Source organism: Staurois parvus, unplaced genomic scaffold (assembly GCF_062004578.1).
Source record: "Staurois parvus isolate SC_StPar_1 unplaced genomic scaffold, SC_StPar_1.0 ptg002334l, whole genome shotgun sequence".
NCBI lineage: Eukaryota > Metazoa > Chordata > Amphibia > Anura > Ranidae > Staurois > Staurois parvus.
Genome location: NW_028320130.1, coordinates 112,086 through 126,146, shown reverse-complemented (window position 1 = coordinate 126,146; position 14,061 = coordinate 112,086). Strand labels below are relative to the sequence as shown.

General features: G+C 46.1%; 1 protein-coding gene across 1 annotated transcript in view; it reads left to right on the top strand.

Annotated features, from left to right (window-relative positions):
• Nucleotides 1-1,869: 1,869 nt before the first annotated feature.
• The window catches only part of LOC149431234 (vomeronasal type-2 receptor 26-like), a 55,473-nt gene continuing 43,281 nt past the window's right edge, over nucleotides 1,870-14,061 (top strand). The window contains exons 1-4 of the mRNA XM_089665770.1: nucleotides 1,870-1,937; nucleotides 7,153-7,253; nucleotides 7,349-7,505; nucleotides 11,572-11,863. Coding sequence (XP_089521896.1) covers nucleotides 1,870-1,937; nucleotides 7,153-7,253; nucleotides 7,349-7,505; nucleotides 11,572-11,863 — 618 coding nt within the window. The remainder of the gene's footprint in view (nucleotides 1,938-7,152; nucleotides 7,254-7,348; nucleotides 7,506-11,571; nucleotides 11,864-14,061) is intronic.

Genomic DNA, 14,061 nt, shown 5'->3' with positions numbered 1-14,061 from the left:
TACGAAACAAAAAAAAAAAAAAAAAAGGGAACCGGGTTGAAAAGGGGGGTTTTTCCCGTTGGTTCGTGGGCGGTTGTTGGTCTTTGGAGGCGGTTCTCATCTTGGAAGGTAAAACAATGGTGTGGGACCCCATCCGTGGTATGGGGGGCCCGGTGGATATTCCCAGTTAACCAAGGTTTAACTGGAAGGTGGTGGTGCTGCACTGCGGACGGTATGGTTGTCTCCGAGCTGGTTGGTTGCGGCTGGAGGCCTGGTGTATAGGGTTGTCCGCAGGTGCATTTTGGATCGTTTGTGGGTGCCTTTGAAGACCAACAACAATTCTTTGGTTTCTGTTAAGGAACGGTTGATGTATGTTAAAATGTGAAGTGGTTAATAAAAGGCCATGTTGGCCATTTACTCCAAAATGGTGTCATGTTTTTTGTAAAGTTTAGTCGGTTAAGGGTGTGTGGAGTGGTATGGTTAAGTAAAGGTGGAAGTCGGAGTGGACAAGCCTATCTATGGTGCATTAGTCAAGTGCTAACAGAGATCAGGCCTGATTCTGCCAACACTGCGGTTTTGTGTACAATGTATCAAGTGACAGTTATCTACTGACACTGCACTTGCTGGGAGAGAAGGGGGGGGGGCGTAGGGGCTAAACGCAGGTGCTGGCAGGTGCCGGGGCTGATCCCGCTAATGCTGCATTTTTGGGGACATACTAATGTGAATGCTGGTATAGCGCTGATCTGATCGAAGATATTGATCCAATCAGACACTATACTAGCAATGGAGGTTTAGCGTGCAAGTGAGCGTGTTCCTGACAATCAAGGGGTTGAATGTGATAACTGGTGTACTAGCGGGCAATCTGACGCCATCTGGGAGGGGCGCTAACTGACGCTAACTGACGCTAACACTATCAGAAGTCGCCAGTGACACTAATACAGTGATCAGTAACAATCTGTTCACTGTGATCAATGACACTGGTGACAGGGCAGTGAAGGGGTTAACTGGGGGGGCGTTCAATGGGTTAAATGTGACCTAGGTGTGTTCTAATTGTTAGTGTAGTGCTTTGTACTCACGTTTTATGTGTCTTCTCTCTCAGGATGTGCCCAGGCAGAGAAGATTGACATCATATCCTGTTCTGTGTAACTGTCAACACAGGACAGGATAGGACAGGAACTGATCATCCTACTTCACTGGCTGAAATCGAATGATTGATCCCTCGGAGATCGAATTGTAACACCCGTGGGTCGGCGGGGGCACGTGTGCGCCCCCCTGAGCGCAGAAACATCGGGAGCGCGAATCACATTTATATACGTGATTTTGTGCAGTGGTGCCGCCCTGCCGCAGTATATATACTGTGGCTGGTCGGCAACCGGTTAATCACTGATACATAGTAAACTGTGTTTACTATGTTTCAGTTTGTGAATAAAAGATAGCAAACACTGTGTCCTGTGTTCCATTTTATGAATGAATAGAAGTCTATACAGACTCCTATCCATTCATCTACAGTGCAGCTCAGGCTGCACAGAAAAGGGACTGTCATCAGTCCCATTCTCTCTCTCAAAAAAAGAGACATTAGAAGTCTGTTTAGACCACTGCTTTCTCTCCAAAGCTCCCGCTTCCCCCCAAATAACTGTAAAAAAAAAATTAAAAATACATTTTTTTTGATTAACAAAAATAATTAAATAAAATTGTAAAAAAAATAATAAAAAAATAGTAAGGCTAGGTTCACACTAGTGCGGGCGGTGCAGTTCATGTTTGCATGGGCATGGCAGCCCATTCATCTGAATGGGCTTCCAGTCTGATGTTTCATGCAAAAAAAAAAAATTTTTTTTGGGACCTTACAGCTTTCCTGTGGTTACAGCACCCACAATTGCGCTGTGGGCTGAGATGCGTGTGGTTGGTGCCATTCAGAATGAATGGAAGCCCAAGGCGTCTCATTGTGGGTGTGGGAACAGGTGCGATTCCTGCACCTACAACCAGCCAGCAGCCTGCGGGCTAGTGTGAACCAGGGCTAGGGTTCTAAATCTCCCTTACCTCTGAAGCTGGAGGCTACGCTGCAGGGGCTACTAACAGGCAGTGAGGAAGCGATTCAACACCTCCTCCCCACCTGTGTTAACTCCATTTTTGCAGTCAAATGAACCACAACTGCATGCATTGCATGCAGTTGCAGGGCTTTTGCAGCACTTCCCCATTTTTCCCCAGGATATAATAGCACAGAGGAGGACTGACCATTTGGACGCCCGGGCAATGCCCGAGTGCCCAGGGTCAGTAGGGGGCCCCATGAGATGCCCCTGATACCTTTCATAGGCTTTTTTGGGTGTGGTTTGAGTGTTGGCAAGGACACAGGGGCCCCATGATTTCCTATTGCCTGGGGGCCCCATGAGTTGTCAGTCCACTTCGGTAACAGTGATTTGATAAACATTTGCCCAACTTTTGCAGGGCTTAAAAAAATAAGTAACTTTTTATTCTACTGGTCACGTGGTTTCAGAAAATATATGCTTTGGGGGTCTTTTACAAACTCTGAAAGCTTTAACTGAAAAATGAAAACCTCCAGATTTGTAGAGAAATTTGGTTATTGACATTCGATTTTCACCATTTTGCAAAAAGGAGCAATTTAAAATTTACAAACATTTGTTATTTATTAACTCAGTACAGGTTAATCTTTTATATTTAGCAGTAATTGTGTAACATTCGTTGTGTTTGTATTTGCTAATAATGATTTTATGGTATTTTTAACGAAAACATTGTTTTGATAAACATTTGTGCAAATATTTAATACATTTAATAAATAATTTAATACATTTCATAGCATATATTTAATACTTAATAAAAATGTGCCTTAAATTTCAGTAGCACCTTAATTTTTTTATTCTTTTTTTTTTTTACCAAAAAAAAAACGTTTATTGAGAAAGTGCAAAATAATACAAAAGAAATGCGAATGATAGTCATATACAACATTTGGCAATGCATACCGGGAAAAAGTAGGAATATTCTTACAAAGAACCACATATGGAACATGGTTGTGCCAGTCCACGACGGGGAAGTCTGTAATACTCAGGCAGTATAGTAATGTGCATGGGAATGTTATCGCGTCGGACCTCCTTAGTATGTAATTCTCATTGGAGCGCCGCAGAAGGAGGCAGTGTAGATGCAGCACAACCGTTGAAGACGAAGCTAGTTGTTTTACTAGAGTGAAGGTGCCTGTAAGTAAGCTTAGATCGTCGTGAGGGTCGCTAATGTAAATAGGATAAGTATGACAATGGCATGCCTAATGTTCTCTAAAGAGGAACCCAGTGGTTGACTGGGCGTGTAACAGGAAGATAAGACGAAAGAAAAGGAGAACAAGAAAAGAGAGAGATAGAAGAGAAAAAAAAAAAAAGGTTGGGGGGAAGGGTGGGGGCGAACTGGGTTCTTATTGTCGTCAACCCCAAGGGTCTTCTATGGGTGGATTCGAGCATAAGTCTATTAACCGGAGCAGGTAGGTGGGGATAAAGCCCTGAAGGTGAGGAAGTCGCCTACCAAATGATCTAAAGTGTGGAGTAACATACAATGGAGGTTAGTATTCAATCAGGCGTGTTGGTTGGATGGTCCATAAAGGACCGGTACGTAGGAGTGGTTTTAAAGTGAGTCCAGCAGGCCCAAGTATGGGAGAATTTAGTGGGGGAATCGAGTGCAGTCGCAATCAGTTCTTCCATTTCCGCAATTTTACCCACACGGATCAGCCAACCGCCTATGGAGGGAGGGCGGGTGGAGCCCCAAAGAGTGGGAAGACAGAGTCTGGCTGCGTTGACCATATGCATGGCTAAAGATTTGAGATATTGTCCCCTGGGCAGGGAGGAGTGATGGAGAAGAAACTGCTCTGGAGAGAAAGCTAGGGACAAGGTGGTCACAGACACTACAAGCCTGTGGACCTCCTGCCAAAATGGTTGGATACTGGGACAAGACCACCAAATGTGGAGAAAGGACCCATCCGAAGTTCCACATCTCCAACAGCTGTTGGGGACGGAAGCGTTGAAACGAGAGATTCTCGACGGGGTTCGGTACCATCTTGAAGCCAGTTTATAACCGTTTTCCTGAGTCGAAACATTGAGGGAGCATTTATGAGTATGCATGAATATTAGGTCCCAATCGGCGTCCGCCAAGCTGTTTCCCAGGTCTCTGTTCCAAGCACGGCAGGCGGGTAAAGAATCATAATCCCTACTCTCAACAAGGAGAGGGTAAATCTCCGAGATCAAATGTTTGCGCGGTTCAGCTCTAGAGCATAGGGATTCAAAAGGAGTGAGGGGACGAGTCCAGTTACGGAACAGTTTGTGTGAGAGCAAGAAGTGTCTTATCTGCAGATAGGCCCAGAAAGGAAAATCTCGGCTATCTAGGCTATCAAGCAGTTCGCGGAATGATTTTACTTTGCCATCGCGGATAAAGTGTTTAACCAAAATCTGGTCATGAGGCCAATGCTCAGATAGGAATGACTTGTGCATGCCTGGGGGGAAGTCAGGATTGAGACGAATGGAGGTTAAGGAGTTCGGTGACTCAGAGATAAATTTTTTTATTCTATAGGTCATGTGCTTTCAGAAAATATATGGTTTTGGGGGGGGGGGGGTCTTCTACAAACTCTAAAAGCTGTAAGGGAAAAATAAAAAAGTAATGGAAAAATTGCAAAAATGGTCTGAGCACCTGAGTTTAAAAGTGGAGCGCAGGGCCTGGCAGCGAAAAGTTAAAGTTGGAGGATGCAATGGTAATAGAGTACTTAGATGCCTAGTAGGTAATGGGCACCTAAAGCATCGAAGAAAAAAATCAACACAAAAAGGGAGATATAAAGTCAAGAACCAAATAGAAACACCCAACAGGTTAGTTCTCACCTCCATCTTGCTGAGCTTCCTCTGTGTCGTCTTCAGACCTCCTGTGGATTTAACCTGCAAGCTGAGACAAGTGTCATTTGGGGTCTTCTCCATTGCTTTTTTCCTGTGTTCAGACTATCACAGTCTGTATTGCCTTCAAAGCAACCAAACCCAGCAGTGTATGGAGGAAGTGGGTGGGAGATAAAGAAGCAGATGTTGTAGTTTTGACCTGCTCCTCTGTCCAAGTTCTGATCTGCGTTATTTGGCTGTCAGTGTCTTCTCCTTACCAGGAATATGGTGTTGCCTCCATGTTCCCCTGTGGAGAAACCTGGTGATGAAACATGCCATGGACGTTCTGTAGGGATACCTGAGCTGTGTGTGGTTTACAGCTCTTGATAGGTGCCGGGTGACCCCATCATACATCCGCATGTTGGTGATGGCGTATTCGCTCCAGCATGAGGCACCTGTTTTCTTTCTGGTGGGAGGCAACTGGGTCCAAAACCAGAAATGACATTTCTGAGGGCAGCACCAGCAGGGGTTTAAATGAGAGTGATGGTGGGAAATTTCAGCTCTCTTTTGCTCTCCTCCTCCTCCTCTCCATCAGTTGGCTAGATATGGGCTAGATGTGCAGATTGCAGGTACCATCATCCACCTTGGAGCTTTGTTGTTTGTCATGCGTCACCCATCCATGTGCTCCTTGCTGTGAAGGCCAGTTATAGACTGGGGCAGTGGCCAATCTTTTGTACTTTTGAATTGTTGGTGGGGGGCGCACTGGACACCATGACTGCCATTGTACTACATGCTGGGTGTCCAGTGCGCTCCTGAACCTTTAAGGAGGGGTGGGCTTCCTCAGGTCCACCTGCCCTTGGTCTATCCATTAAATACATGTGCATCTACTATTATCATGGTCAGAGGTCAGGTTCAGAGACCAGTAGCTATAGCAACAGAACCACCAACAGGATAGGTAAACAAGCAGGTCACCCTGGGAGATGACGCAGGCTTACCTGAGGTGCGAGGTCTAAGCACTAACCAGTATTCACCAGAGCTCCTGATGGTGGAGATGGATTTTGCTGCGTGTTGGTACCAGGTTGCAGTTCTCAGGATCACCCCACCAGGAAGTGAGCAAGCCAGGATCCAGTAACTGATATGACAGGTAGGGATCTAGCAGAAGCGTCATCAGTAAACAAGCCAAGGGTCGGTAACAAGTGGTAGCAGGTTGGGATGAGACAGAAACGTAGTCAAGGAACGAGCCAAAGGTCGGTAACAAGTGGTTGCTGGTTGGGATGAGACAGAAACATAGTCAAGGAACAAGCCAAAGGTCGGTAACAAGTGGTAGCAGGTTGGGATGAGGCAGAATCGTTGTCAAGGAACGAGCCAAAGGTCGGTAGCGAAGGTATGGACGGCAGCAGGAGAGACAAAAGCAAGATACTGGCTGGAGAAGGCACAATAATCTGGCAAACAGGAAGTGCAGAGACATGGCTTAAATCAGGAAGTTCATGGGAGGAGCAAGGACTTAAAGGTTCATCAGAAAACAAGGCACAAGGTAGGATTGTCCAGCATCCCAGGTAGCTCAGTGAGAAGAGTTACTGCCTGACACAGTAGAGGTCCCAGGCCCTGACAACTATGGGGGCTCTTAAATTTGTAGAGTTGGGAACTACAGAACATTGGGGTGTCGTAAGATGGCTTTGTAGCTTACGCATGTATTTGAAAATGTGTGCTAACTAAACCCCTGTTTCTAACGCACACTGCTAGGCAGGTTAATTTGGTTTGATGCAGGCTGGCTGGGAATTTTTCTGTTTTGTTGTTTGACATGCGTCACCCGTCCATGTGCTCCTTGCTGTGAAGGCCAGTTATAGACTGGGGCAGTGGCCGTTTTTTTGTACCATCATCCATCTTGGAGCTTTGGCATGTTCCTTCCTACCCAGTTTTATTTGGGGTACCTTTTTAATATGGTTACCTCTTTCTATGTGTGAAATCCAATCAGTTGGCACATAAGGGCCGGTGCTAGGCATCTCCCATTAGAGGAGGGGACGCAACAGAAAGTAATCGCCCTTGGATTGCCAATCGTGCTTTCATTCATAAGCATTACCACTAGCAGATCTGGTATTATGCAGAGTGCTGGGCCTTGAATAGCCCACCAATGCAGAGATCGAGTGTCCAGCCATGTCCTCAGGTAGCATGTTGGGATTTTCACATGTACAGGGGTTCAGGCTAACATCTGTAGAACAATAACTGGTTAAGCCTTCAGGCTGAAGCCACCAAAGAATTGATATTATTATAAAGATAAATCAAGATTTGATTTTAAATGTTGAGAATTATGTTCCTGTTCTAGTTTTCCTCAGACATTTCTCGTAGAGTCTAAATTAGTCTCAGGAATGGTATATAAAGTGCTGGAGATGATCCCTCCAGTGCGGAGGACGCACACAGTTGTTGGTGAGTGTTCTCTGTCATGGATGGATTTCTGAACCTCATTGTCCTCTCCGGGTTGGTCTCCGTCTTTCAAGGACAATCTCTCACTACATCTATAGGTCAGAATTTAGACTTGTGTTACCTTGCCCCTCTGCAGACCATGTTTGTTTATGAGTATTACCAGCCAGGAGATGTGACCATTGGAGGACTCTTCTCTGTACATAAAGCCATTGAAAAGATGTTCTTCGGAAGCATTCCATTTCATTTATGTTCACAGTAAGTACATTGCCATCAGTTTATTGCTTTTCTTTTTATTGTAACATTTTAAACTTTCATATGAAGTTGCAAGGGAAGTACAATGTCATTAGCACATACATTGTATCACTGCAGTTCTTCCCCGCCAGGGCTCTATCTGCATGGAGTGTGTATGTTCTCACTCTGTTTCTGTGTGTTTCATCTCGGTTTTCTGGTGTTTCTCTTACAACACAGAGATTAAATTGGGCTTCAACTGGCCTTAAAATCAGTGGAAAGCGATTCAACGACTTTTCTCTGGAAATTGGACCACTTTCATGGAGGCAGAATTTGGTGGAATTTTAGATATTCTTGCCAAAGCAATTTGCACCAATTTGATTCCAGATGTGCACCTTGATCATACTTAGCAGACCTCCCTCCTTGTACAGCAGTCTCCAGGGTGAGGTCTTGGGTTGGCACCTTCATGTATGCATGTACGTATGTTGCACGTGTGGGCAGCGGCGTATTTACCATGAAGCAAACAAAGTATTTGCCTAGGTCGGCATTTTTCGGGGAAGAAGGGACACACGTGGCAGGGATGGGGGCCTGGTAAGGCTTCACCATGGAATCCGAGGTGGCTGCATGCTGCTAGAAGGTGTAAGCTTCCTGGCCAAGGAGGACACAAGGAAGGAAGACACTGGGCTTGGCTCTAGAGATGGCCGGCTGATTTCTGGAGAGGTTGAGGTTAGTTCTTGACTAATTCTCTCTCTTCAGGTGGGATGGGAGAGTGGCCAAATGGCGGCAGTAGTGGCCAGGGGGGTTATTGGCATAGAGTGGCGGCGGCTGTGGGGCAGTGCTGGTGGTGGTGGGGGGCTCCCAATTTTAGTGAACTAAATACATCAGTGCGTGTGAGTATATTATTATTTGAATTTGTTTTGTTTAAAATAAAAAAAAAACTGCATTTTTACTTAGAACCCCCAAACATTTTGTGTGTATACATATATATATATATTTTTTTTCTTTAAATAGAGGCCCTCGAGAACAAAATGGTGGGCTGCTGGGCATTGCAATTTGTATGTCACACTATATTTGTGCAGTGGTTTTTCAAAAGCAATTTTCTGGAGGAAAAAAAATACACTTTTTGTAATTTTAATGTACAAGAAAACAATATAATGCCCGATTGTTTTGGTAAAATGTAAAAGACGATGTTACGTCTAGTAAAAGATACCAAACTTGTGAGACTTTAAACTTGCGCAAGCCCGTGCGACGCTGACAAACTACGTACATTTTATTCTCCATCGGCAACACCGTAAAATCCTTTCAGGTTTCCACTTTAGATTTACACAGGAGGTCTGGTGGTAGAATTTTTGCCCTCGATCTGAGGTTCGCAGGGATACCCCATGTGTGGGGTGTGATTGCTGTTTATGTATGCATGCGATTGTCTTTGCGTGCAAACACAGGCGCTTTCATATTTTTTTCCCATTTTTTTATTTTTTCCCATTTTTACTCTGTCCGTTTATTATTATTTTTTCATCACTTTTATTGTTATCTCATGGAATGTAACAATCCCCTGTGATAGGAATAGGAAGTGACAGGTCATTAGATCCCAGATCTCTTCTCTGCCCTTCACAGCATCTGGGCAGCAAAGTGGTTAAGTGGTTAGAACTTCTTCGTAGCAGTACTTGGGTCATCAGTTCAAATCCCACCATGGCATCATTTGCCTGGAGTTTGCATGTTCTCCCTGTGTCTGCGTGGGTTTCCTCTAGGTACTCCAGTGTCCTCCCACACTCCAAAGGCATGCTGGTAGGTTAATTGGCTCCTGTCTAAATTGGCCCTAGTATGTGACTGTATGAATGATTTAGGGACCTTAGATTGTACGCTCCTCGGGGGCGGGGACTGATGTGAATGTACAATATATGTAAAGCGCTACGTAAATTGTACCTGAAAAAAATAAAAATCACATCATGATCAGATGCTTTCTCAATTTAAAAATGGAGCTATTTACATCTGGAGCAACCGGAAGTGATGAATGCCCATCGTTTCTGCTTTCTGAGACCATAGAGATGATTGGAGCCATTCTGTTCTCCAATTATCCGGCAGAAGCACCAGCTGAACATCTGGGTCTCCCGATGGGACAGAGTCTGAGAAAGCTGCGGAGGGTGGAATGAGGGGGGGTGGGGGGAACCTCCTCTCCCTCTGCTTGTAAAAGCAATCCAGCAGCTAATTGGCCACTAGGTTTGCTTTTACAAGAAATTCAACTGGCTGAAAAAACAATACTTGAATTATGGCGGCAGCTGCGACCGTCATCCTGGTATGACCACCAAAATTCCAGCAATGTACCGATACGTTGCCGATCATACTCTCCATCCTCACAGCAGTTGGCTGGGGGGAGGGTGAGAAGGGAGAGCCAGCTAGCAGCACTGCATAAGGGCACTGTGGGGGATCGAGGGGTGCCACAGGGGGGGTTGGTTGCACGGGAGTCACAGCAGCAGGGATTCTTTAACCCTTTAGGCCATGAATCCCATGCAATTGCTGGCGGGAGAGGCAGAGGAGAGATGCTGGAAATTGAATGGGAGCCACAGAAGGTCGGTGCTGGGTGAGGTAGAAGGGGGGCTGGGGTGGGTAGGGTCAGAGCTGGGGGAAAAGATAAGGGGGAGGAAGCGACAAGTAAGGGGGGGGCAGTTTAGAAACTAGAGAGGAGAAGTAGAGGAGAGAAGGCAACAGGTGAGTTGGGGGGGCGGGGGTCACATTTTAGGTTACTAGCTCTGATCACTTGTTAGTTGATACTCAAAGCTATCATTTTGTCCAGCAGAGTCAGCTGAATATTTCTGCTATGAGGACAGGACCTCTGAAGTGACCATGAGCTTACAGCCGACACAGGAACATGAGGAATGTCAGGTCCGTACGGCGTATGGACCTGGCCAGCCGGAAGCAAGGCTGTAGGTCTGTATGCTGTAAGGAGAGAAGGGATGAATACTATCCATCCACTGAGCGGCAATATAACTATTCCAGCTTTGAAGATACAGTATATATTGTATATACAGTCAGGGCTGTGGATAAGGGGGTACCACCAGTCCTCCTGTACAGGGGGGCAGGGGGGCCCAGGCAGCTGGGTGATCCAGATGTGGGCAGTGAGAGCGATCGGCACGGCGGGGGGAGGCAATTACTGGACCCAATGAATGGCTGTCTTTGCAGCAGCTGAAAGCTTCTCCTCTCCCTCCTGCTGGCTTTCAGCTGCTGCAGAGAGAGCCATACAGGGGATCAGTCCCAGTAATTGCCCCCTAGCTGCACCTATCACTCTCTCTGTGCACCACATGTTTCCCCCTGCTGCCCAGGTCCCCCCTGCGTGCCCCTACCCCCTCAGTGCTGCTGGATTCTCTCCTCTCCTTCCCACCGGCAGATACAAGAACACAATAGGATCCTTCATAGAGAGCGGGGGAAGGGCACAGTAAACATGTCACATTTACCAGGCCCTTCCTTTCCTGAATGAATGCAATTAGTGAATGGTACCAATTGCTCACTGTGTTCATTCATAAACCGAAGCATAGTAAACTGTGTTTCTTTGGGGGAGGGCTCTTTCAGGTTGGCTTTATGGGGCCCCATGGTTTCTAACTACTGCCCTGTATACAGTATACACATATTGTAGGAATATGTCTCAAATGGTTAGGTCTTCGGGGGAAGAAATTACTTGTAACGGAGGGAAAGCGGGGGTGGGGGGTAGAGATTCAGTGAAAGAGTCACATAATTAAAGAGGACCTGCTAGTGTAGATATGGCACATCTGTTTTGCTCCCACCTATTGTATGCTGAAAATCTATGTATCCATCTACTTCAGCCTTCACTTCTTGTTGCCGCCTACTGTGCCCTATATTACCGGGATGTTTCTTTATCAGACGCTGTATGTTTTCAGTGCCTCGGTTCACCTTGTCTCTGTTTTGAATTTAATCGTTCAATAAACCAGGAACAATATGTCCATCTACATCATACTTTAGAGGGTCATTAGTAACGGATCTTTTACATCTTTTTAATGTTTATTTTATTATTTAAAAACACACGTTCTAAATGTTTGCACAATCTACATGTTATATGTCATACTTTCCAAATTCTTTGCAGGTTGGATGCAACAGAGTATGAATACTTGATGGCGTTTTTCTTTGCAATTGAAGAGATTAACAAGGATCCCGACATCCTTCCCAACGTTACTCTGGGCTATCACTTGTTTGATTCATGTGGGTATCCAAAGAAAGCAATAGATTTCATCTTCAGGATACTCTCTGGTTATAGAAGATATGCTCCAAACTACTCTTGTATGGAAAGTTCAGAGGTTGTTGGCTTTGTGGGTGATACCACTTTCCTAACAACACTGGCCATGGTTGAGGTCTTGAATATTTACCAGTACACACAGGTAGATTGCCACTTCTGAAACATTATTTTTCTATACAGGTCTGGATATGCAATGTATGCAAGCTGGAGATGTCTCAGGAACAGGGGCAAACTGACCACTCGGGCACTGCTTGAAGGCCCAGGATCAGTAGGGGGCCCCATGAGATGCCCCTGGAACCTTTCATAGGCTTTTTTGGGTGTGGTTTGAGTGTGGGTGAGGACACAGGATCCCCATGATCCCCTATTGCCTGGGAATCCCATGAGCTGTCAGTCCGCCCCTGCTCAGGAATACTAGTTAATAGAAAGTTAAAGAAGATTTTTACGATCCTGCCCACTATTACCTGGTAGTGAGTTCTTCTTGGTACTCTAGAGAGTTCTTGTCGAAACTCACCCACCCTGCAGGTCCATCACTGTCCAGCTGAGATCCTGTTCTCTGGCAGTGGTTGGTCCCATGCCATCATGTTCTATTGTGATGTCATCGATAGGTGGCCAGATGTTCTGGGTTCAGCCTCCCAATGGCACAACACTAGACCCGCCCCCTCCTTGTTTCTCCAATGAAAGCCTATGCCTTCTGGGTTATGTGACGTGAGTATCCCAGGAAGCAAGGGGAGACCTAGGCGAATGACATGCGGGGGCAACAATTCATGTTAAAAAAAGGTAACTAAAGGAAAATAAAACCCAGCCCTAATCATGCAGAGGACAGGAGGAGGTGTGGAGTGGAGGGATGTAGTATTGGAGGGTGAAGATCACCTTTACATATCATTCTTTGGTGCCAACCAAGTAGTGGCTATAAAAAATAAGTTGGAATTTTGGTGTCACTCCTTTTTTAAGTCAGTTGTAAAGCCACATCTACAATATTGGGGACAGCTGTGGGCATCATACTGTAGAACTGGACAGCATGGGCTGCAGAGGTCGTGATTGCAACCCCGACCCTAGCTCTAGGGGGCCCATGCGCTCTCCTGGTCATATTAGTGTACTTAAGCGCTCTGCCCCCCACTCTCCCCGCTTGAACCCCCCCATACAGTGGCTTTTCCACTATCACGTACCCAGTGATGGAGGCCAATGGAGAGAGGGCTTCCCTTGCAGCTAAGTTCGAGACTCCCCTGGATATGAGACAGCAGGAGTCGGGCCCAAAGAAGCACGGGTCGCCTGTAGGAGTGCTTCTCAGAGGTACACCCAGGAGCACAGCTGATGCACTGGAATGGAGTTTGCAGACAGGTGGCACCTCTGAGAGGTATGCAAGCCTTCAGGGAAGCAGAAGACCACAGGGTAGTCAGTTCAAAACCAAGGTCAAGTGCCAGGTGGAGATTGGAGCAGACGTAGTCAATAGGATAGCTGGGGTCATACACAGAGGAGCGGGGGAGAATATCCATTAGCCAAGCCAGGGTCAGGTCAGGAGTCAGGCAGAGAAGACAGATCCAAGAGCAAGCCGGGTCGGTAGAATGTATGGGATTTATGGGGTGTAGGGGATATACGGGGTGTATGGGATGTACAGGATGTATGAGATGTACGGGGTGTACGGGGTTCATGGGATGTACGGGGTATATGGGATGTACGAGATGTACGGGATGTACGGGGTGTATGGGATGTACGGGGTGTATGGGATGTACGGGATGTATAGGATGTATGGGGTGTACGGAATGTATGGGGTGTATGGGATGTATGGGATGTACAGGGTGTATGGGGTGTACAGGGTGTATAAGATGTATGGGGTGTATGGGATGTACAGGGTGTATAGGATGTATGGGGTGTACAGAGTGTATGGGATGTAGGGGGTGTATGGGATGTAGGGGGTATACAGGATGTACGGGATGTACGAGATGTACACAGTGTATGGGATGTATGGGGTGTACAGAGTGTATGGGATGTATGGGGTGTATGGGATGTATGGGGTGTATAAACAATATCTCCTTTTGCTATAAAACATATCTAATGAAAATATTAGAAAAATCTAATTTCTTCATAAATTTAGGCCAATATGTATTCTGCTACATATTGCCCCAAGTATTGGCCCGCCGGCCTTTCCACACACATGGACTTTAATGGCCCCCCAGTCTTAGTCCGTAGGGTTCAATACTGAGTTGGCCCCGCCCTTTGCAGCTATAACAGCTTCAACTCTTCTGGGAAGGCCATTCACAAGGTTTAGGAGGGTGTCTATGGGAAGGCTGGACCATTCTTCCAGAAGCACATTTGTCAGGTCAGGCACTGATGTCGGGGGAG